At 41.7% G+C, this 24,000-nt stretch overlaps 1 protein-coding gene and 7 non-coding genes across 12 annotated transcripts in view; all 8 read right to left on the bottom strand.

Moving 5' to 3' along the window:
- Positions 1–24,000, bottom strand: part of cngb1a (cyclic nucleotide gated channel subunit beta 1a) — a 77,777-nt gene that overhangs the window by 37,706 nt on the left and 16,071 nt on the right. For all 5 annotated transcript variants that reach the window (XM_039795308.1, XM_039795309.1, XM_039795311.1 and 2 more), the window contains exons 9-16: positions 22,385–22,463; positions 9,873–9,982; positions 9,720–9,777; positions 9,180–9,209; positions 6,436–6,496; positions 5,628–5,655; positions 2,812–2,879; positions 252–349 (exon numbers count right to left, since the gene is read on the bottom strand). In XM_039795308.1, coding sequence (XP_039651242.1) covers positions 252–349; positions 2,812–2,879; positions 5,628–5,655; positions 6,436–6,496; positions 9,180–9,209; positions 9,720–9,777; positions 9,873–9,982; positions 22,385–22,463 — 532 coding nt within the window. The remainder of the gene's footprint in view (positions 1–251; positions 350–2,811; positions 2,880–5,627; positions 5,656–6,435; positions 6,497–9,179; positions 9,210–9,719; positions 9,778–9,872; positions 9,983–22,384; positions 22,464–24,000) is intronic.
- Positions 10,188–10,260, bottom strand: trnav-uac. The gene has a single exon. It is a non-coding gene; the product is annotated as a tRNA-Val (tRNA).
- trnav-uac lies at positions 11,321–11,393 on the bottom strand. Its single transcript has one exon. It is a non-coding gene; the product is annotated as a tRNA-Val (tRNA).
- trnav-uac lies at positions 12,606–12,678 on the bottom strand. Its single transcript has one exon. It is a non-coding gene; the product is annotated as a tRNA-Val (tRNA).
- trnav-uac lies at positions 13,124–13,196 on the bottom strand. The gene has a single exon. It is a non-coding gene; the product is annotated as a tRNA-Val (tRNA).
- On the bottom strand, positions 14,409–14,481 carry trnav-uac. Its single transcript has one exon. It is a non-coding gene; the product is annotated as a tRNA-Val (tRNA).
- Positions 14,923–14,995, bottom strand: trnav-uac. Its single transcript has one exon. It is a non-coding gene; the product is annotated as a tRNA-Val (tRNA).
- trnav-uac lies at positions 15,421–15,493 on the bottom strand. Its single transcript has one exon. It is a non-coding gene; the product is annotated as a tRNA-Val (tRNA).

Below are 24,000 nucleotides of genomic sequence, written 5' to 3'. Positions count from 1 at the left end.
ACGTTCTAAAAACAGCCTCTGGAGACTCAACCAGCTGGCTTCTCTATTGGCTGTTGAAACAGGAGACGTCTCTTACGTTGTAAAACCAGCCTCTGGAGACTCCACCAGCAGTGACACCATCAGCTGGTTTGAGTCGAGCTGACACGGGCCGGTTCAAGACTTTGGTTTGAACTGGGCTTAAATATACTTGTGGAACAAAAAGAAAAACAACAAAAGGAAAAGGAAATTAGGCAGAAAGAGTAATCACTAACCTTTCCTCCACGTGAGCTTGAACCAATTCTCCAGCTTCCTTCTCGATGCTGTCCGTCAATGGAATGCTTTGATCTATCCGGGTCTTTGCCTCTTCTGTCTAAAAACAACCACAGACAGAGATCTCACTCTGATTTTCTTCACATGGAAAAATAGCTATGGTACCTACCATGGTACTTATACTGTTACCCTCTAAAGTACCATAGTACCTACTCTGGTACAACCTTGCTACCCTTCAAAGCATCATGGTACCTACAATGGAACTTCCCCTGGTACCCTCTAAAACAGTGATTCCCAATATGTTTCTGCAGGGCCATCCTTTTGTAGGTACAAATATCTGTTTTTTCCAAACTGAGTGTAGTCCTTCAGTGCCTAGTCCCCTTGACAGCACAGGATGGCGCTAACACACAAGCTGCAAGAAGGTAAGTTACACTCTAAACCACTTGTGTCAAACTCAAGGCACGCAGGATTTCACATACATTTTGCTGCCAAACCAAAAAGATGGGAAATTGTTTTTCAAAGAAGACTCAAGACTCAGAAATTCCCCTAGAACCAGAGGTTTTTCCTATTCAGGCTGTAAAATAATGTAATCATTGTTTGCCAAATTCTATGATGGATAAGGCTTTATGTTGACCAAACTGTATGTGAGACGACTTTAAGAGACATGCAATAATATAGCCAAAGATATGACTTTTTCATGTCAATAAACTCTACATGTCTGGCCCTTTATGTGATTCTCATTTCCCAGTGTGGCCCTTTAAAATAAAGTTGAGTTATACATCCCTACTCTAAACCGTCTCCTCTGAATTGACTTTGTTTCACAGCTATCATCTCACATCTCTGGTCGCTACTTCAACAGTACACATGGTGGATCGTTTGTTTGGTAAAATCTTTGTATTATTTGGGGGACAATGGCATGGCTGATAGCTAGCTTGTCTTTGTGTTAAACATACTGTCACACAGGGTGCGATTTGTGAAAAAATCAGAGGGGTGGGGGGGATGTTTTTTGATCAAGCACAACAAAACACGAGGCGTGAGGCGTGATCATAGTTCAAATGACTCTGTACGCAATTGGATAGTCCTTTGACCAATCATAGCAACGATCTGGGTGATGTAGCAGCTTCAGCGGTATCAATGGGTTGCTGCTTCATGTTGAATGTAAACAAGAAGCTGCTCGGTTGGTTCTCTATCGCCATCTTGTTAAACCGGCAAATAGCACGCCAGGTGGATTACCCAGTTTGTGATTGGTCCCCGCAAAATTGTAACGGAAGCAGGACAGATAAACGTACAGGTTTCCAGCCTGAGCTGCAGGGAGGAATCAAACCGCCGGCCGATCAGGCTGGTTTACCCAGTCTACCTGGTCTCCACATCGCCTCACTGTTTGGTCCCTGACAGATGGGAATGATTGTAAACAGATTAAATCCCTATGGGGTGTCCATTATCAGGTAATTAATGGACTCCAGCGGAGGCAACTGGTAATGGACACCTTGTCGGGCATTAAGCCTTTACTTAAATATGCTTAGCAGCGTCTTTACTGCCAGAATCCTACAAGAAGGAGAACAAGCATTTACTTAGCAAACTAGAATTATTTGATTTTGTGTAATAATCACAGGAGGTCATGAAACAAAAACTGATAATGATGGAAGTAAAAGCGCTGCTATTTCACCTTCCCCACCCAGATTTTATCCTGCCAGTCTGGGAATTGAACCATCGAGATATTATATTGTTCTATTTGTCTTTCTGTAAGGCTACATTTACACCACTACATTTTGGTTTAAAAGGAATATCTTCTGCTACGTTTACCCCTCTCATTACCCCTGCTCTAGCGTTTCCCCCCTCTCATTCCCCCTGCTCTTGTGTTTCGGTTTAAAAAGGAATATCTTCTACTACATTTCCCCCTCTCATTTCTCCTGCTCAGGTGTTTCCCTCTCTCATTCCCCCTGCTCTGGCGTTTCCTCCTCTCATTCCACCTGCTCTGGTGTTTCCCCCTATCATTCCCCCTGCTCTGGCGTTTCCCCCTCTCCTTCCCCCTGCTCTGGTGTTTCCCTCTCTCATTCCCCCTGCTCTGGTGTTTGCCCTTCTCATTCCCCCTGCTCTGGTGTTTCCCTCTCTCATTCCCCCTGCTCTGGCGTTTCCGAGCCTCTAAACCGGACACATTTGGAAACACTTCTGACCCGTTTTGGTTCTGAATCTGCGGGGTTGTGTTTCAGTCTCAATGGCCACAAAAGGAGACCTTTGGCAACACCGACACTGACGCTAACGTTGCTCCTCCTGATTGGGTCTTATCGGTCACGACGTCTCGTTCTCTGAGACTTAAAGCTACTAACGTTACCATGGTAACTACCAGCAGTGGGTGGAGTCTCCACGCTGCCTCTTGTTTATGTCCAGTATACCAGGATCATGATGAGATATTTGAGGTTTGGGCGTGTTAGTTTAAACAGAGATTAGTTCTTCTACTGGAGATAAACAATGTAAATGTAGCCTCAGATGCTAATCACTGCTATTCTGAAAGGGATCCAAATGTCCTCCAGATTAGGACAGAATCAGTCGAGTCAAACTCACCAGATTCTCTTCCTCGTCGGGTCCGACGTCCTCCAGCACCAGGTCCGTCTTCTGCTGGATGATTCTGACTGAACGGCACACGGCGGAAAAAGCAGGGCTGAGGATTATCTGTATGTACTACATGTGTGTGTGTGTGTGTGTGTGTGTGTGGACACATCAACCTCTGGAGGTTGTAAATTCATGATATTCTGGAGTAAATGGGTACTGACTCTCAGCTGGCAGGGCTCATACATATTTTAATGTCAAACAAAATCATGAATTAGTCTGTTTTGAATCTTAAAAGACAAATGGAAATTGGTGAAATCATTAATTACAAACACACAGTGGAAAATCTGATGCACTCAGCAAACACATACAGAATACACATTTACAGAAGCGTAACGCGCTTGAAAAAAAGCCCTGTTTTTACGGGTTTACCATCTCGTTAATAATTAATTAAAAAGGCTAGCCTACAAACCCGTTTTCACTCCGAACTCGTAAAATACGGACGTTTGGACAGTGGCTTTCAGCGTCTAAAGCAACGAAAAAAATGCCCTTCAGTGTGTTTGTAGAACGTACTGGGGAGAAAAGCAGCTACATGGGGTTTGATGACGTAGCACTAAGAGCAACTACGGTAGCGAGTAGTATGAAAGGCCGAAATTCTGGAGGAGGTTGGTTGGGGGGGAGGATGGGTCAAACTACACAGGACCTTCACCCAGGAGACTGGGGATATCGTCCCACGTGTAAAGTTTCCTAAAGTCGCTTTCTTCTTTTCCTAAACCAAACTGTAAGCCCACCCACGACCTTTTCCTAAACATAACTGCGTCAAAAGGGACCCCAATAGTCCCGCCCAAGCACGTTTAGGTAAAGCGCGTAATATGACGCTAAAGGAGAGTTTTAGCGTTAATAACAACAACAAAGGCACCTGACCGAGCGTCCATATTTTACGAGATTTTATGGGAGTGAGAATCTGTTGAGCCTACTTAAGTGTTTGATGTCATTGGAAGTACATATGTCCCACCTGTTTGGTTTAATCCGGTTTTAGTTTGGTTTGGGTTTGAGACGTTGGGAGAGTCTACAGATGGCATTGTTATCAGTGTGTCGACTTTGCGCAGGCACCTCAGGACTTTGCGTATGTTCAGGTGGAAAGCCCATTCTGATCTGTTGTACATTGCAGGATCATTTGAGCCGATATGGCTTCACGGTTGTAAGATGAGTGAGACCGCTTCCTGCCACTGCCAATGCTAATTTCATTTGCTCTCTTCTGTTACATGTGGTAAAGAGGAGAGTAAGACAATTGCTTTTCAAGTGAATGCATTATGACTCCGTGCACGTAACATGTTTGGACATTCAAGTATTGTTTGATAGACTCATTGGTTGGTTGGTTGATTGATTTCTTTTCCCTACACGTCATGTACACCAACAGAAACACTCAACAAAGCTCTTATTTTATTCCAATTTCTTTATTTTTATGAACATATAGCGAAGTTGCGACGTTTGCGGTCAGTTAGCTGCCTTTATATCATCAGCAAAAGCCTCTACAACAAAACAAAAGTTGTCCTTGTCTAATACTAATAGTTTATGTGGGCTTGCAGTTTGAAGTAAAGCACCTATGGCATCAATGCTTATATGAAGTTACAGTACTTCAGTCTGTCCTGTAGTTACTAAACTGTAGTTACTGTAGTTACTGGCATAATTTAATCTGTGACAAACAGAGATATAAATAGATTTAGGAAACAAAATGTATGTTCTTTATATGCAAATGTATGTAATCTCAAACAACCATCTTCCAGATCTACACATGTTTAAATATGTGCCAAACAAACATCTTATAGAAAACAAGTCTTATTTCATTCCATGTTATTTCGTTGTTTTTTTCAAAAATGTTTGGTAAAATAAGGTTATTAATTTAAAAAACTGAAAGCACAGCTGTTTTGTGGAGCAAACTTTTTCCTGTCTGTCTGTCTGTCTGTCTGTCTGTCTGTCTGTCTGTCTGTCTGTCTGTCTGTCTGTCTGTCTGCTGCCAGTGTCAGTGTGAGCGACTCTGTCCTCTGTCTCCTTCTATTTTAAGGGGCTCTTGCCGCCCTTTTCCCCCCCTGAAACGAAAGGAGAAGAGCAGCCCGGTTAGAGTCCGCCTCATCACTGACACCATCCCCTGCCAATCAAAACCCATCAATCAACCAATCAACTCATCAATGCACGTGGAGAGTAAAACTAAAAAAGCTACATTTCTAAGATCCAAAAACCGAAAAAAAGTCTGGAAAAATTATCTTTATATTAACAAAAGTCAGTTGCCAATCGAAGTAGAATTAGGGGGCTTTACCGCCTGAAAGTCCGGACCAAGGGTCATGTTTTTGTTCCATTGTCTACATTTGATCGGTAAGTTTTGGTTTCACACTGCAGTTATGCAAGCGCACTAAAGAACTATAGGTGACAAAACTACGTCCTGATCTGGGTGTCCTCCCACAGGGAAATTTTGAGCTCTGAGCTGTTCCTTAAAGGAGCGAGGCTTCTCTTATAATACGATGACAGCCTGCCAGAGCTTCCTGTATTTGTTCCGAAAGTCTGAACCATCCAAATAATGCATTCACATTTGAACCGGACCATGGTTCAGTTTGATCCTGATTGAGACCTGTTTTGTCCGGGGGAGGTATCACATCGTAATTTTGGATTCGGATCAAACTGAAAAGTCCAAAAGTCCAGACCAAATGAGGTACGTGTGAAAGCCCCCTTGGTCCCTAAAATACCCAGATGACAGAGCGACGGGATGTTGATTCCCAGCTCCGCAGAGTCTAAAGTTCATTTGTTAGTGTGAGCCGTGGAAAGGTTGTACTTACTGTTCTGCACCTCGTCACTGCTGGGCTCCTGCATGAGGAGAACAAATATAAAGACATGTTCAGCGATGGTCAGCTTTTCTTATTGTGATTTATACGTATGAGAGATATCTGTATATCTGTGTCTCTGTATATCTGTCTCCATATATCTGTATATCTCTATATCTCTATATCTGTCTCTGTATATCTGTGTCTCTGTATATCTGTATATCTGTATATCTGTATATCTGTGTCTCAGTATATCTCTATATCTGTATATCTGTCTCCATATATCTGTATATTTGTGTCTCTGTTTATCTGTCTCCATATATCTGTATATCTGTATATATCTATATCTATATATCTCTATATCTGTCTCTGTATTTCTGTGTCTCTGTATATCTGTATATCTGTGTCTCTGTATATCTGTATATCTGTCTTCATATATCTGCATATCTGTGTCTCTGTATATTTGTGTATCTGTATATCTGTATATCTGTGTCTCTGTATATCTGTATATATGAGTCTATGGATATCTGTGTCTCTGTATATTTGTATATCTGTATTGCTGTATTGCTGTATATCTGTATCAGTGTGGCAGATGACCGCCCACCCAGAGCCTGGGTCTGTCCGAGGTTTCTGCCTGTTAAAAAGGAAATATTTCCTCGCATCTGACGTACCAAATGCTTGCTCGTGGGAAACTGTTGTGTCTCTGTAAATGATAGAGTGTGGTCTAGACCTACTCTATTCATAAAGTCTCCTGAGAGAACTCCTGTTGTGTGATTTGACACTATAAATAAAGTTGAATTGAACTGTTACTGCAGCGACTCACCTGTTTCTGTGCAGGCTGGGGCAACATGCGTCCGATCTCACTGACCATCCAGCCCATAATACTGTCAACACAACACCGAGGAGTTAGATCACGTCAAACACTTTCTGTGTCCTTAGATCCTCAAACACACAAGGATATCCGGCATTATGCTGTCTAAGCTAATATATCACCAGGAATGTAGGTGGAATTTAACTAAGTCTACTGAAGTACTCTACTAAAGTACACATTTTAGGTATATAATATATTTTTTTCAATAATGTGTGAATTGAATTTTGTTTTTATTCCAAGTACCCCCTGACCAGCGCAAATCATTTTTTTGAGTAATAAAAGAAAATGTCTTTGTAATGACAACTTGACATAATGTCATCCTGTTTAATGTCAAGTTGTCTTAATAAGGACATCCCAAACTAATTTAATGTCAACTTGTCATGACCAAGACAACTTCTGGAAATGTCACTTTGATTAATGTCAAGTTGTCATGACCAAGACAACTTCTGGTAATGTCACTATGATTAATGTCAACTTGTCATGACCAAGACAACTTCTGGTAATATCACTTTGATTAATGTCAAGTTGTCATGACCAAGACAACTTCTGGTAATGTCACTTTGATTAATGTCAACTTGTCATGACCAAGACAACTTCTGGTAATATCACTTTCATTAATGTCAACTTGCCATGACCAAGACAACTTCTGGTAATGTCACTTTGATTAATGTCAACTTGTCATGACCAAGACAACTTCTGGTAATATCACTTTGATTAATGTCAACTTGTCATGACCAAGACAACTTCTGGTAATGTCACTATGATTAATGTCAACTTGTCATGACCAAGACAACTTCTGGTAATGTCACTATGATTAATGTCAACTTTGTCGTGACCAAGACAACTTCTGGTAATGTCACTTTGATTAATGTCAACTTGTCATGACCAAGACAACTTCTGGAAATGTCACTTTGATTAATGTCAAGTTGTCATGTAAGACAACTTCTGGTAATGTCACTATGATTAATGTCAACTTGTCATGACCAAGACAACTTCTGGTAATATCACTTTCATTAATGTCAACTTGTCATGACCAAGACAACTTCTGGTAATGTCACTATGATTAATGTCAAGTTGTCATGACCAAGACAACTTCTGGTAATGTCACTATGATTAATGTCAAGTTGTCATGACCAAGACAACTTCTGGTAATATCACTTTCATTAATGTCAACTTGCCATGACCAAGACAACTTCTGGAAATGTCACTTTGATTAATGTCAAGTTGTCATGACCAAGACAACTTCTGGTAATGTCACTTTGATTAATGTCAACTTGTCATGACCAAGACAACTTCTGGTAATATCACTTTCATTAATGTCAACTTGCCATGACCAAGACAACTTCTGGTAATGTCACTTTGATTAATGTCAACTTGTCATGACCAAGACAACTTCTGGTAATATCACTTTGATTAATGTCAACTTGTCATGACCAAGACAACTTCTGGTAATGTCACTATGATTAATGTCAACTTGTCATGACCAAGACAACTTCTGGTAATGTCACTATGATTAATGTCAACTTGTCATGACCAAGACAACTTCTGGTAATGTCACTTTGATTAATGTCAACTTGTCATGACCAAGACAACTTCTGGAAATGTCACTTTGATTAATGTCAAGTTGTCATGACCAAGACAACTTCTGGTAATGTCACTATGATTAATGTCAACTTGTCATGACCAAGACAACTTCTGGTAATATCACTTTCATTAATGTCAACTTGTCATGACCAAGACAACTTCTGGTAATGTCACTATGATTAATGTCAAGTTGTCATGACCAAGACAACTTCTGGTAATGTCACTATGATTAATGTCAAGTTGTCATGACCAAGACAACTTCTGGTAATGTCACTTTGATTAATGTCAACTTGTCATGACCAAGACAACTTCTGGTAATGTCACTTTGATTAATGTCAACTTGTCATAATCAAGACAACCCAAACAATGTCAACTTGTCATGACAAAAAACAAATGACACTTAATGACAGAAGTCCATTATGTCGATACCTTCAACTAAAGATTTCCTGATGATACTTACAGACTTTTACTTAAGTAACATTTTCACTGCCGGACTTCTACAAAGTACTTGTAACAGAGAATTGTTGTTATAGTGTGGTATTAGTACTGAATACTAGTCTGGCTATCAGCAGACCGAGCTCAATCTTTTTAAGATTGAACATTAGTCTGGGGAGTCTGCTCTGTATTTTCTACTGCACAAGAGGCGGGATCAATGGGCATAGTTCAAATGAGTCTGTACGCAATTGGATAGTCCTTCAACCAATCAGATCAACGGTCCGGGTGACGTGGCAGCAACAGCAGCATCAGCGGGTTGCTGCGCTTCAGTGGCCGCCATGTTGAATGTAAACAAGAAGCTGCTTGGTCGCTTCTCTATCGTCATCGTGTTAAACCCCCCAGTAGCGCGCCAGGTGGATAAGCCAGTTTGTGATTGGTCCCAGGAAAATTGTAATGGAAGCAGGATAGATAAACGTACAGGTTTCCAGCCTGAGCTGAGCCGGCAGCTGGGTTTACCCAATCTACCTGAATACTTCTTCCACCGCTGTATAACATCTGGTTTATGTTTTGTTTTCGTCCTTTTGACATTTAGGAGTTTAATGTCCAGAGAAAGGATTGGGGCTAAAGCTAGGTGATCTAAAGCTTCTGTAACATTGGATAGACATGTTTTCACTTACTTTGGCTGCTGCTCTGCTTCATTAGAAACCCTGTGAGGACAAAAAGAAAAGACGAGTTTTAACAATGGTGACCATGTCCAGTATGACCACTTGAGTTTTACACCTGTAGTTCGCTCCTGTGTCTCCAGTTTTAAGCTTTGCGTATGATTACCGGGAGCGTGCCTATGTTCCCACAGCCCTATGTTCCCACTTTTTTTTTTCAAAGTTAGGCCATATGTTCCCACATTTCCTTTTTCATAAATTTGTATTGATTTTATACCCCTTTCTCCCAATTTGGTAGCCAGTTACACCCAAAATATATTCCAGTAGCAATGAACTACAAATGGAATCTAATCCTAACCCTAACATAGGGCCTAATTTTAAGAAAAATCTTTGTGGGATTGTGGGAACATTGGGCTGTGGGACCATAGGGCTGTGGGAACATAGGGCTGTGGGAACATAGGGCATATTTAGTTAAAAACACTTTAATATCTCCCACTCTGAACTATAGTTTTTACAGTGCATGATGTTCATTAAACTACTGCCAAACATTTTACTCACTTCTCAGTGTCAGCAGAAGGTTTTGTGGCTGGAGCAGGTTTTGGTGCCGGAGCTTCTGCTGTTTAAGGAAACAAGAGACTCTCAGGTTAGCAAAATGAAATCTCTCACACCACGACATCACTATGAGTTGGATAAGGATGATCGGAGGCTGACCTTTAGTTGAAGCAGGAGCTTCAGTCTTCTTGTTGACTTCTGTCTTTGAGCGAACACTCTCCGGCTGAGGAACCATGTTCTCCAGACCGTGTTTAATCCACTCTATCATCCTGTCAGGCACACAAACACACAAATATGTTCAAATATAACTCATGGATTTGGTTTATACATTATTGACTAAAAACATGCACATGCAAAAAGCTAATTATACATTTCTGTCAAATCTTTGGTACTTTGAGGCAATATAGCCACTGTTATTCACTGTACTCCACTTAAGTAACAATGTGACAGATTTCAGTTCATAAGACTTAAGTCTGGTTCCACTGGGGATTGAACCCAGGACCTTCTGCGTGTAAAGCAGACGTGATGACTACTACACTATGGAACCTCTGTGTTACATATTCTGTAATTTAAGTGGGGCATTTATGTGATTCTGAACCATTGAACAATTAAAATGGACAGAGTTGACAGGTCTGCAAAGTGAAACCAATGCGAAAGTGCGATTAAATTGCATTTCCAGCCAGAGGTGACTCCACTGGTTGCAAGAGAACTTGTTTTTGGGTGTAGAGAAACCCCGCTATTTAACCTGAGTGTGGTCGTTGTCAAGTTGATCGATACCTCTTTGTTCATTAGTGCTTGGGTGTTGTTGGAGACACCCAAGGCCAAGTGTGATCCATCGTTGGCATTCTCATGAGGTCAAATGTGAAGGTTTGTTTAGTTTTGACCATAGCGACTATTGTTAACACAGCCAGGAGCCCCATCCAACGACCCCACAGAGGTTAGATAGCTGGGTTTTTCTCTACCGTTCAGTCAGAACCGAATAAGTCTTTCAGATGAGAGATGAAATGTCTTTGGAGCACCTTTAAATAGTCTAGTTTCACTTGAGTTTAATCTTTGGAACCTGAACCTCTGTATGAGTATTTCTGATCTAATCAAGACATAAATGTTTTAGTTTACACAACAGCAACATTAAAGAGAACTGGTTCTATTGGAGATTAATCCCTTGGGGTGGATCCCAGGTCTCCTATTTCATATCTCATTGCTCCTCACTTGAACCAGAAGTCCTTCTGGTCCACAACATGAAGGCTGTCTCAATGCTCTTATTCCTGCTCTGAGGAACGAGGATTGAGAAGGATTTTCATGAGGAGTTACGAGCAAGGATTACAAGAGCAGCCTTTCTGAAAGCTGTGCAGCTAAAAGCCGTTACTAACTTCGCCCATAAAGCTGAGGAATTCAGCTGACACTTCAGAAGAAAGGATGTCTCATCCCTCTAAAAATACATTTCCTCGTTTTCTCTCTCACATGCTTACTCGGTGGGATGGACTGACGCGCGAGGAAGGGAATCAACTGAAGGAAACGTGGATGCAACTAAAGGACTTAGCCCGAGACTTTATCTCTACAGACTAATTAATTTTGCTCACTGTCGCCATGGCAGAAAGATAGAATTTTGGTTCCACTGGGGATTGAACCCAGGATCTTCTGCATGTAAAGCAGATGTGATAACCACTACACTATAGAACCTCTGCTGTGAGAGAGTCCTTAATATAAATGGTGTATGAATGTGATTCTGACCCATAGAAAGAGACTTTCCAGGTCTGAAAAGTGCAACCAATGCGAAAGTGCCTTAAAGGGCGACACCACTGAGTTACAGAAGGGAGTCCGATTACATAGAGAGAACTTAGTTTTTGGGTGTTTAGGAAACTCTGCTATTTAACCTGTGTGGGGTCATTGTCAATTTTGTCAAATTTGAGCATTTGTTTAGTTTTGACTGCCATAGCGACTGTCGATACCACAGGAACACCATCTAAAGACCTTAGATAGCTGGGTTTTCTTACACTTCAGTCTTTCAGATGAGGGATGAAATGTCTTTGTAAGACCTTCAACCTTAAAGCAGTACTTGTTGACCTTACACCTGATGTTTGCCAGGTGGTAACAAGACAGAATTCTGGTTCCACTGGGGATTGAACCCAGGACCTTCTGCGTGTAAACTGACCCATAGAAAGAGACTTTCCAGGTCTGAAAAGTGCAACCAATGCGAAAGTGCCTTAAAGGGCGACTCCACTGGTTACAGAAGGGAGTCCGATTACATAGAGAGAACTTAGTTTTTGGGTGTTTAGGAAACTCTGCTATTTAACCTGTGTGGGGTCGTTGTCAATGGACCTTTTTCACAGCAGAAATGTTGACTTGTCATAGTAGGAAAAGCACAGCTGAAATTGATAACCTTAACGATGGCTCAATTCCATCAAGTGTGCCAGTAAGCTATTTCAGTGAGTCAGCATGCACAATACCAGGACCTCTCCTAAGTGGAATGCAGCCATCAGTAATGGTTTTGAATTCACCTGTGCTTTTCCTACTATGACATGTCAACATGTCTGCCATGAAAAAGGTCTATATGATTGATATCTCTTTGTTTGTTAGTGCTCGACCATTGTTACAACAGACTTCGTTGGAGAAACCCAAGGCTAAGTGTGAACGACCATCATTGGCATTCTCACATGTGGCCAAAGTTGAGCATTTGTTTAGTTTTGACCAGTAGTGACTGTCGATACCACAGCCAGGAACACCATCTAAAGACCTTACAGAGGTTAGATAGCTGGGTTTCCTTACACTTCAGTCAAATCTGAAGTAGTCTTTCAGATGAGGGATGAAACGTCTTTGTATGACCTTCAACCTTAAAGCACTACTTGTTGACCTCACACCTGATGTTTGCCAGGTGGTAACAAGACATAATTCTGGTTCCACTGGGGATTGAACCCAGGACCTTCTGCGTGTAAAGCAGACGTGATGACTACTACACTATGGAACCACTGTTATATGTGAATTTGTAATATAATCGGCACAAGGCTTACAGGTCTGAAAAGTAAAACCAATGTGAAAGCCTTAAACCTGCTTCTACAGAAGGAGGCGACTCCACTGGTTGCAAAAAAGGGTCCGATTACATAGAGAGCTTAGTTTTTGGGTGTTTCGGAAACTCTGCTATTAAATCTGTTGGGGGTCATTGTCAAGATGATCACACCTCTTTGAGCACAGTTTTATTTTACTCAACGACAACATTAAAAGGAGCTGGTTCTACTGGAGATGGCATGATTTCATCACATCTCTCCCGTGGTTCCTCACTGGGACAGACTGACACACGAGGAAGGGAATCAGCTGAAGGAAACGTGGATGCAACTAAAGGACTTAGCCCGAGACTTTATCTCTACAGACTAATTAATTTTGCTCACTGTCGCCATGGCAGAAAGATAGAATTATGGTTCCACTGGGGATTGAACCCAGGATCTTCTGCGTGTAAAGCAGATGTGATAACCACTACACTATAGAACCTCTGCTGTGTGAGAGTCCTTAATATAAATGGTGTATGAATGTGATTCTGACCCATAGAAAGAGACTTTCCAGGTCTGAAAAGTGCAACCAATGCGAAAGTGCCTTAAAGGGCGACTCCACTGGTTACAGAAGGGAGTCCGATTACATAGAGAGAACTTAGTTTTTGGGTGTTTAGGAAACTCTGCTATTTAACCTGTGTGGGGTCATTGTCAATTTTGTCAAATTTGAGCATTTGTTTAGTTTTGACTGCCATAGCGACTGTCGATACCACAGGAACACCATCTAAAGACCTTAGATAGCTGGGTTTTCTTACACTTCAGTCTTTCAGATGAGGGATGAAATGTCTTTGTAAGACCTTCAACCTTAAAGCAGTACTTGTTGACCTTACACCTGATGTTTGCCAGGTGGTAACAAGACAGAATTCTGGTTCCACTGGGGATTGAACCCAGGACCTTCTGCGTGTAAACTGACCCATAGAAAGAGACTTTCCAGGTCTGAAAAGTGCAACCAATGCGAAAGTGCCTTAAAGGGCGACACCACTGGTTACAGAAGGGAGTCCGATTACATAGAGAGAACTTAGTTTTTGGGTGTTTAGGAAACTCTGCTATTTAACCTGTGTGGGGTCGTTGTCAATGGACCTTTTTCACAGCAGAAATGTTGACTTGTCATAGTAGGAAAAGCACAGCTGAAATTGATAACCTTAACGATGGCTCAATTCCCATCAAGTGTGCTAGGTAAGCTATTTCAGTGAGTCAGCATGCACAATACCAGGACCTCCTCCTAAGTGGAATGCAGCCATCAGTAATGGTTTTGAATTCACCTGTGCTTTTCCTACTATGACATGTCAACATGTCTGCCATGAAAAGGTCTATATGATTGATATCTCTTTGTTTGTTAGTGCTCGCCATTGTTACAACAGACTTCGTTGGAGAAACCCAAGGCTAAGTGTGAACGACCATCATTGGCATTCTCACATGTGGCCAAAGTTGAGCATTTGTTTAGTTTTGACCAGTAGTGACTGTCGATACCACAGCCAGGAACACCATCTAAAGACCTTACAGAGGTTAGATAGCTGGGTTTCCTTACACTTCAGTCAAATCTGAAGTAGTCTTTCAGATGAGGGATGAAACGTCTTTGTATGACCTTCAACCTTAAAGCACTACTTGTTGACCTCACACCTGATGTTTGCCAGGTGGTAACAAGACATAATTCTGGTTCCACTGGGGATTGAACCCAGGACCTTCTGCGTGTAAAGCAGACGTGATGACTACTACACTATGGAACCACTGTTATATGTGAATTTGTAATATAATCGGCACAAGGCTTACAGGTCTGAAAAGTAAAACCAATGTGAAAGCCTTAAAACTGCTTCTACAGAAGGGGCGGCTCACTGGTTGCAAAAAGGGTCCGATTACATAGAGAGCTTAGTTTTTGGTGTTTCGGAATCCTGCTATTAAATCTGTTGGGGGTCATTGTCAAGATGATCACACCTCTTTGAGCACAGTTTTATTTTACTCAACGACAACATTAAAAGGAGCTGGTTCTACTGGAGATGGCATGATTTCATCACATCTCTCCCGTGGTTCCTCACTGGGACAGAGGTGACACACGAGGAAGGGAATCAGCTGAAGGAAACGTGGATGCAACTAAAGGACTTAGCCCGAGACTTTATCTCTACAGACTAATTAATTTTGCTCACTGTCGCCATGGCAGAAAGATAGAATTATGGTTCCACTGGGGATTGAACCCAGGATCTTCTGCGTGTAAAGCAGATGTGATAACCACTACACTATAGAACCTCTGCTGTGTGAGAGTCCTTAATATAAATGGTGTATGAATGTGATTCTGACCCATAGAAAGAGACTTTCCAGGTCTGAAAAGTGCAACCAATGCGAAAGTGCCTTAAAGGGCGACTCCACTGGTTACAGAAGGGAGTCCGATTACATAGAGAGAACTTAGGTTTTGGGTGTTTAGGAAACTCTGCTATTTAACCTGTGTGGGGTCATTGTCAATTTTTGTCAAATTTGAGCATTTGTTTAGTTTTGACTGCCATAGCGACTGTCGATACCACAGGAACACCATCTAAACACCTTAGATAGCTGGGTTTTCTTACACTTCAGTCTTTCAGATGAGTGATGAAACGTCTTTGTAAGACCTTCAACCTTAAAGCAGTACTTGTTGACCTTACACCTGATGTTTGCCAGGTGGTAACAAGACAGAATTCTGGTTCCACTGGGGATTGAACCCAGGACCTTCTGCGTGTAAAGCAGACGTGATAACCACTACACTACAGAACCACTGTTTGATAAGATTCTGTAATATAATCGGCTGAAATAATAATAGGTCTGAAAAGTGAAAGCCTTAAAGGTCCCATGGCATGAAAATTTCACTTTATGAGGTTTTTTAACATTAATATGCGCTCCCCCAGCCTGCCTATGGCTAGAAATGGTGATAGGTGTAAACCGACTCCACTGGTTGCAAAAAGTGTCCGATTACATAGAGAGAACCCCGCTATTTAAACTGTTGGGGATCATTGTCAAGATGATCAATACCTCTTTATTTGTTAGTGATCGAACGTTATTATAACAGACATTGGAGACACCCAAGGCCAAGGCTGAACGACCATCATTGGTATTCTCGTTTGTTTAGTTTTGACTATAACGACTGTTGTTGCCGCAGCTAAGAGCACCATATAACGCACCCTCAGAGGTTAAATAGGTTCCCCTACTGTTCAGTCATAACTGAAGAAGTCTATCAGATGAAAGACGAAACGGCACCTTTAACCAAGTCTAGTTTCCCTTTGAGTTTAACTCTTCCCTGGATAATTATGACCTGGATGACTGAGAACCTTCACAGACGTAGTAGCTAAGATGTATTTGATTGTCGTGGTTGATGCTCCACGCTCTTGACCGGCAGCTGATTGGATGAATGTGTCACATGGGTCTGGCTACTCCCGAATTTCAAAACGATGCATCATGGCGGCTTGTTGAGAATACGATCTCGTATTTTACAAAAATAGTTCAGCGAAATGTGTTTCTGAAAACATTTTAAGAGAGAAATAGGCCGTGCATTTGCTGAATCTGTCTTCCTTTCAGATCAACAGGTCAGTTTGAAAGATTTTCGTCTACTTGTACTGGATAGTCGCGTCGCGTTCAACGGATTCATCTGCATAAAGATGGGCATCGGCCAGCTTTTTTGACTCGCAGCATTTTTTCAAATGCAGTGCCGCTTTCCCGGGATGCTTTGCGTGCACCTTAAGGTTGCTTGACGTCACCCATAGGAATAAAGTGGAGCGCGGCGCAACAGAAGAACTCAAGTCTGTTCTGTCATACAATGATCTGGAAAAAGTCATCCATGCCTTTATAACCTCCCGCCTAGACTATTGTAACTCTCTCTACTTTGGTCTCCCTCTGACTCTGGTGGCTTGGCTTCAGATGGTCCAAAATGCGTCCAAATGGCTAGGCTGCTCACAAATACAAAAAAACGTGAACACATTACACCTGTCCTAGCCTTTGCGTGTAAAGCAGACGTGATGACCACTACACTATAGAACCTCTGTGGTATAAAATACTGTATTATGATCTTTGCATAAATGGGATTCGGAACCAAAAAAGTAACCAAATCAAAAAGGATTGAACAGCAACCAAATAAATCCTTGCTATCATTTCCGGCAACTAGACTTGATTAAAGGTACTCCAAAAAGGTTTTGTGTCTTATCTAGAAGACATCTTTAGTTCTGACTGACCTGTAAGGAAACCCAGCTATCTAACCTCTGTAGGGTCTTTAGATGGTGTTCCTGGCTGTGGTATTGACAGTCGCTATTGGTCAAAACCAAACAAACGCTCAGATTTGGCCACATGTGAGAATGCCAACGATGGTTGTCAGACTTGGCCTTGGGTCTCTCCAAAGATTGCCTGTTGTAACGACAATCAAACACTAACAAACAAATAGGTATCAAACATCTTGACAACAACCCCACACAGATTAAATGGCAGGGTTTCCCTACACCCAACAACAAGTTCCCTCTCTGTCATCGGACTCCTTTTTGCAACCAGCTGCAGTTTTAAAGCACTTTAACAATGGCTTTACTTTTCAGACACGGAAGCTACGTCCATTAATTGTTTCAATGGTTCAAAATCACATTAATGCACAGATTTGATTACAGAAGCAGAGGATTCATAGTGTAGTGGTCATCACGTCTGTTATACATGCAGAAGGTCCTATCTTCAATCCCCAGTGGTACCATAATTCTGTCTTCCTCTGTTGTGTCAACAGAAATCATTGGATGACTATAAGCCTATGTCATGCAACACTTGAAGACTGGAAGAAGGTCTCTGAGTGGGGATATGGCTATTCCAGTTAGCTCTTTACAATGGTGGAGCCTGATAGATACTGATGGGCCAAGTCTCTCTGCTACCTGCCTGAAGTCACCTACAACCATGTGGTTGGGATTGTAAATGAACTCAGACATACACACACTCTCAAAGTAAAAAATCTTTTGCAAAAGGTATGAGACCGTGTACAGAAACTATCAGAGACTTCAATGGTAGAAGCTCGTTCTAGCCGTTCACGGTTTCGCGGGTATGGTAAATGTTTCTATGGTAACAGCGAGTTGGACCAGTCAGAGACGTTGTTGTTATGCTTAGGATTGTGGGTAGTGTAATTTTTCTCCATAAGATCGTGGATAAAACATGTTTTTCTTAAAACAAGGTTGATTTCATACAGACTTCTGGCTTCTACAGGAGCAGAAACATTCATTTCACAACCACGTAGCTGTGGGTCAGGCATTATAGGATGGTTTAGACATTAAAGGATAGTTTAGACATTAAAGCATGGTTTAGACATTATAGGATGGTTTAGACATTATAGGATGGTTTAGACATTAAAGGATGGTTTAGACATTATAGGATGGTTTAGACATTGTGGCTGATAATCTAAATCCTTATGGAGAAAGAGACTGTTGACCGAAAGTTCTGATAGGCCTATAGAGGAAGTAACTCAGCTTTTACTTGGAATACATCATTCACGAAGCTTCTTTTTGCCATCACTTATATATTTGTAACAGTAGTCTGTATTTAAAAGAAACAAATGTCCACCAGAGTCTCTGAATAAAAGAAGAAATATGGAAAGCATCTGATGTCCATACAGTACACGATTCAGTACAGTAGATACAGTCATCTTCAGCTGTTTCTAAAAACACTCTCTGGTTTGTTAGAGGAAAATGTCTTTAGGTTTCCAGCTCACAATTAACAAATTAGATTAGTTTTAATCCACTCAACGAGCTTGTTGTTGAGCTGACATTATTAACCCACTGCTTCCTGCTCAACAAGCTTCCTTCTTTGGAAGGAGAAGAGTCAATATTTCAGACTGATCTCATGAAGTGGTGTATGTATGACGCATGTATCAAGACGCATACTTGCTTTTTAGTGTGACACTCAAAGCAGAATTTGGCAAATTTGAGACGCAGAAATTCCTACAGAACCAGAGAGTTTGCATATTCCGGCTGTGAAAGAGATTGTTGTGGGTCAGCTGTGCGGTAGCCTACTTCGAAAATGTAATCATTGTTTTTGCTTGATTTGGTAAATTCTAGGATGGCTTTGGAACTTTTTTGCTCACTTTTTCAGGGCTTTATGTGGACCAAACTGTAAGTAAGAAGACTATATAAGACATGCAATCACTGAGTCAAAGATATTTTACTTTTTCAATTAAATAAAAGCACGTCAATGAACTCTACATGTCTGGCCCTTGATGTGATTCTCGTTTTCTAGTGTGGCCCTTAGCGAAATTGAGTTTGACACCCCTGCCGTAGCGAGTAGTATGAAAGGGCAAAAATCTGCGTAGGGAAGTTGGTTGGGGAGGAGGATGGGTCAAACACAGGACTTTCACCCAGGAGACCGGGGATCAGGTCCCGCGTGTAACTTTGTGTCCCGCATGTGACGTTTCCTTTCCACGTTTGTTTTCCTAAACCCAACCCGCGTGTGACGTTCCTAACACATAGCCTCGCGACACGCCACGCCACTAGCGGTGCCAGGATTTTGATTGTAGTTAGGCCTCCAGAAAACTAGATGGGCCAGCTAAAATAAGCCCAAAAAAAACGTGTTCCCCCTGCATACAGGCAGCCAGACACTAATAACGTTAATGTTAGCCTATTTGCCTTGCTGGTGTGAGGGGGTGGCTATGGGAGGACTTGATGGGGAGAGGGCGGCCGAGCAGGATGGTAACTCGTCACTTGTAACCGCGTTACTTAAAATGGCAGGAGTTTCCTCCTCCTGCTCCTCGGAGCGTTCCTTGCTGAATTTAAATGAAAACAAGCTGCTTTGCTTTGCTTTGCTTTGCGTTTCATATTAGCTAATAGCTACAGTCTGTGTCTGTCTCCTTAAGCTTGCTTGAAAAGCTTGCACGCAAAAATCATTCATTTCATTGGATCACTTGCTGGTGACGATGCAGCCTGTGGGCAAGCTTAATAATCTACACGTGGGGTAGATTGTAGTCGCTGATTGGCTGAGAAGCTTTCACTCAAAGCTTTCCTCTGGCTGCTTATTGGATGAACTGCTAGAATGAAAATCACTCAGTACTCCCTATAGGCCTGGGTCAAAATGGGCGGGCCCGGACCTAAAATGGGTGGGCCCAGGCCCGCCCAGGCCCACCCAGGCCCAATGGAAGCGCCGCGGGTGCGCCTCTTGGCTTTAGAAAGTGCCGTGTATGTTTACGCTGTGACGTTGCAGACTGCCGTCCACTGTATACAGCATAGACATACACGCGGGTAGCTCAAAATGCGCACAGATAACACGCCACTTGGCTTTAGGAAAGTGGCATGTATGTTTATGCAAAGTCATGATATCACGTTGGATATTTACAGGTCTGAAATATGTTTGTTGGTTTCTTCGACCAGTATTTCAGATGCACCGAACGTAGACTGTTATTTTGGCTTATTCAGCTGCAGTTCTTTTAAATTAAATCATCGTGACTGTGCTAATTTATTCTCACCAAGCTGATCTGTAAACATGGTGACACTTTGTGTCCCACGATGTCTAAATACTGTTTGAAAGTTTTTTCCTCCCTGATAAGAATAAACATCTCAAGGAAACTCTCTAATAATCATCTTCTTTGTTTGAGTTTGAACACACTGAATATCAAGCCTGGCATTGCCAGACTAATTTGCAAATTAATCTGCCAAAACAAATGAAACATGAGCTTGGAGATTGGTCTAGAACATCAGCCTTTCCAACCAAGACTTTTTTGGTGGTGGTCAGCACGTTATTTAAACTAATGTATTTCAATGGGAAGCCTCTTTCGTGTGAGGGGGGAGGGGGGGAAGGGTAGGGAAAGGGGAGGAGGGGAGGGAGGGGGGGGGGGGGGGGGGGAACAGAAAAAAAAAAAAAAGTGGTTGGTGGGGATGGGAAGGGGGGTCTTTGGTGTGAAAAAAAGAGGGATTTAAGCAACATAATTTATGCTTTAATGTGACTCTAAACCACAGGACTTTCAACAAGGAGACTGGGGTTCGTGTCCCGTTCTTGTCCAGCATGTCACTTAAATGTACATCTTTAAACCCCACCCACATTCTTTTCCTTACCTTAACTATGTGCTTTTACACTGCAAGTTGAAGGATGACACCAAAGGGGGTACCCAAAACGTCAAGTATCGCCGTGGATGGGATAACATTGGAATTACTTAAAAGCCCCCTGTAGTAACTAAAACCAAATCATTTCTAATATGGGAAGAAGTTCCACTCTCTCAATACTTTTGGCTTCTGAGCTGGTTGCAGTTCCCCTCTGGATTTTTTTTTAAAGTGGCTTTTTTGTTCTAAAAAGCCTTTTAAAATGTCAATGACGTCATACACATGGTACGGCCAGAGATACTGCTTTATGGCAAGCTCTGAGTCACTTCCTTTGTTCTCTCGAGGCAACGACAACACAGCTGACAGTTTAGGCTGTCCCTGTCAATACACGTGCCAGAAAGAGGTTTGCTGATGTTTTAAAGACCACGGCGAAAATATTTACTCTGACATTCTGGTTCTGCTTCGGATGCCGTCAAGCGGGATCTCCGATTGTAATCAGTCCTTCACTGACCAATCAGCATTCATTAGCAGAATGCTAGCGTGTTATGGGTAACAACGACTCAACCTGTAAGAAATCAAAAGGACATAAGTACTTTCGACATATAATCCACGTTGAACTTGCAAAAACTAATAATCAAATCTGAGATTTGTCAACAGCAATCAGGCGAAATAGACAAATTTAGCCATCTAGCTCCATAGACTCCCATTCATTTTGCACTTTGGTGGAACTGCAACCAAATTTGGTATAATGGGGCTAAATAGGGAGAGAAATGGCTCTCCGTAGACCTGCTCTGCTAAAACCAAAGGCCCCTGACCAAGCGTTGACTTTTTGAAGTGAGAACGTGTTGTACCTGAAGGCCACCGTAGATAGGGTTGGGTATCTTTCAAAGACTTTCATACCGATACCGGTACCAATACCATGACTTCGATCCCGGTTCCTGAACGATACTTTGATCCATACTAATTTTATAAAATCAATTTTGACAAAAATAAATTACAACGTGGTACCCTACAAATGGTATATATCGTACAAATCCTTTTTTTTTTCACCTCCTTTCCCCTTATGTGATCTTCAGTACACTGTAGTCAAGTCTTTCAAAATACAACCACACACGAGAGCCAATCTCTGTGCATAACGCAGAGTTTTTCCTGCAAACATTATTCGGTTTGTTCCGAAAAGTATCGCAGTTCGCTGACATAACCGTAGGTTCTGCTAGAAGCTTGGAAAGGGAGGGTGAGGGAGGTGAAGTTGCATTTACTCTGCCTCTGATTGGCTTACCATGGACATTTTTACCGAAACCCTAACCCTAACCAATATCTCTCCTCATGCCTAAATCTAACCAACTCAACAAACGAAGGCAACAATTACAAGCCAATCAGAGGCCGAGTAGAGCGGGAAGATCCTTTGCCATCCTAGGAAAATGCACATTCGCATGAGGGAGGAGTAGTCAGTTGGTTGCAATCTGCAATCTCACCACTAGATGCCACCACATGTCATTCTCTGTGCTATTAGAAAGCACCAAAATTTAACTTGGTGAACTTGCAGAACCAATGTCTCTCACACACACACACACACACACACACACACACACACACACACACACACACACACACACACACACACACACACCTGGGCGGCAGTGGTCTGTTGTCGGTTTGGTCCTCTTGATCTGATGCCCCCTCCACCATGGTGATCTGAGGCTCTGCAGCTGAAAGAAACCAGAGATTAATATTGGTATATCTTTATCTATAAGGCTCTTATTAGAAAACTACCTTACAGAACTTCTCTGTCGCTCAGAGAAACATTATCAGACTCGCTTTGCTGACTGGCTTTTACTTAATGTTCTACAACTCGCTCTGAACTGAAAAAAGCTACTTTTACCTTTAGTGCCCCGGACTCCTGGACTGTATACTGTATCGGAAGTCTCTTTTATATAGGCCTTAGTGGTCCCCTAATACGGTATCTTAAGTCTCTTTTATATAGACCTTAGTGGTCCCCTAATACTGTATCTGAAGTCTCTTTTATATAGACCTTAGTGGTCCCCTAATACTGTATCTGAAGTCTCTTTTATATAGACCTTAGTGGTCCCCTAATACTGTATCTGAAGTCTCTTTTATATAGACATTAGTGGTCCCCTAATACTGTATCTGAAGTCACTTTTATATAGACCTTAGTGGTCCCCTAATACTGTATCTGAAGTCTCTTTTATATAGGCCTTAGTGGTCCCCTAATACTGTATCTGAAGTCTCTTTTATATAGACCTTAGTGGTCCCCTAATACTGTATCTGAAGTCTCTTTTATATAGACCTTAGTGGTCCCCTAATACTGTATCTTAAGTCTTTTATATAGACCTTAGTGGTCCCCTAATACGGTATCTTAAGTCTCTTTTATATAGCTCCTTAGTGGTCCCCTAATACTGTATCTGAAGTCTCTTTTATATAGACATTAGTGGTCCCCTAATACTGTAACTGAAGTCTACTTTTATATAGACCTTAGTGGTCCCCTAATACTGTATCTGAAGTCTCTTTTATATAGACCTTAGTGGTCCCCTAATACTGTATCTGAAGTCTCTTTTATATAGACCTTAGTGGTCCCCTAATACTGTATCTGAAGTCTCTTTTATATAGACCTTAGTGGTCCCCTAATACTGTATCGAAGTCTCTTTTATATAGGCCTTAGTGGTCCCCTAATACTGTATCTGAAGTATCTTTTATATAGGCCTTTGTGGCCCCCTAATACTGTATCGAAGTCTCTTTTATATAGACCTTAGTGGTCCCCTAATACTGTATCTTAAGTCTCTTTTATATAGACCTTAGTGGTCCCCTAATACTGTATCTGAAGTCTCTTTTATATAGACCTTAGTGGTCCCCTAATACTGTATCTTAAGTCTCTTTTATATAGGCCTTAGTGGTCCCCTAATACTGTATCTTAAGTCTCTTTTTATATAGACCTTGGTAGTGGCCCCTAATACTGTATCTGAAGTCTCTTTTATATAGACCTTAGTGGTCCCCTAATACTGTATCTGAAGTCTCTTTTATATAAGAGCCTTAGTGGTCCCCTAATACTGTATCTGAAGTCTCTTTTTATAGACCTTAGTGGTCCCCTAATACTGTATCTGAAGTCTCTTTTATATAGACCTTAGTGGTCCCCTAATACTGTATCGGAAGTCTCTTTTATAAAGACGTTAGTGGTCCCCTAATACTGTATCTGAAGTCTCTTTTATATAGGCCTTAGTGGTCCCCTAA

Source organism: Perca fluviatilis, chromosome 3 (genome assembly GCF_010015445.1).
Source record: "Perca fluviatilis chromosome 3, GENO_Pfluv_1.0, whole genome shotgun sequence".
Taxonomy (NCBI): Eukaryota; Metazoa; Chordata; class Actinopteri; order Perciformes; family Percidae; genus Perca; species Perca fluviatilis.
This window is presented reverse-complemented; position numbering and strand designations above follow the sequence as displayed.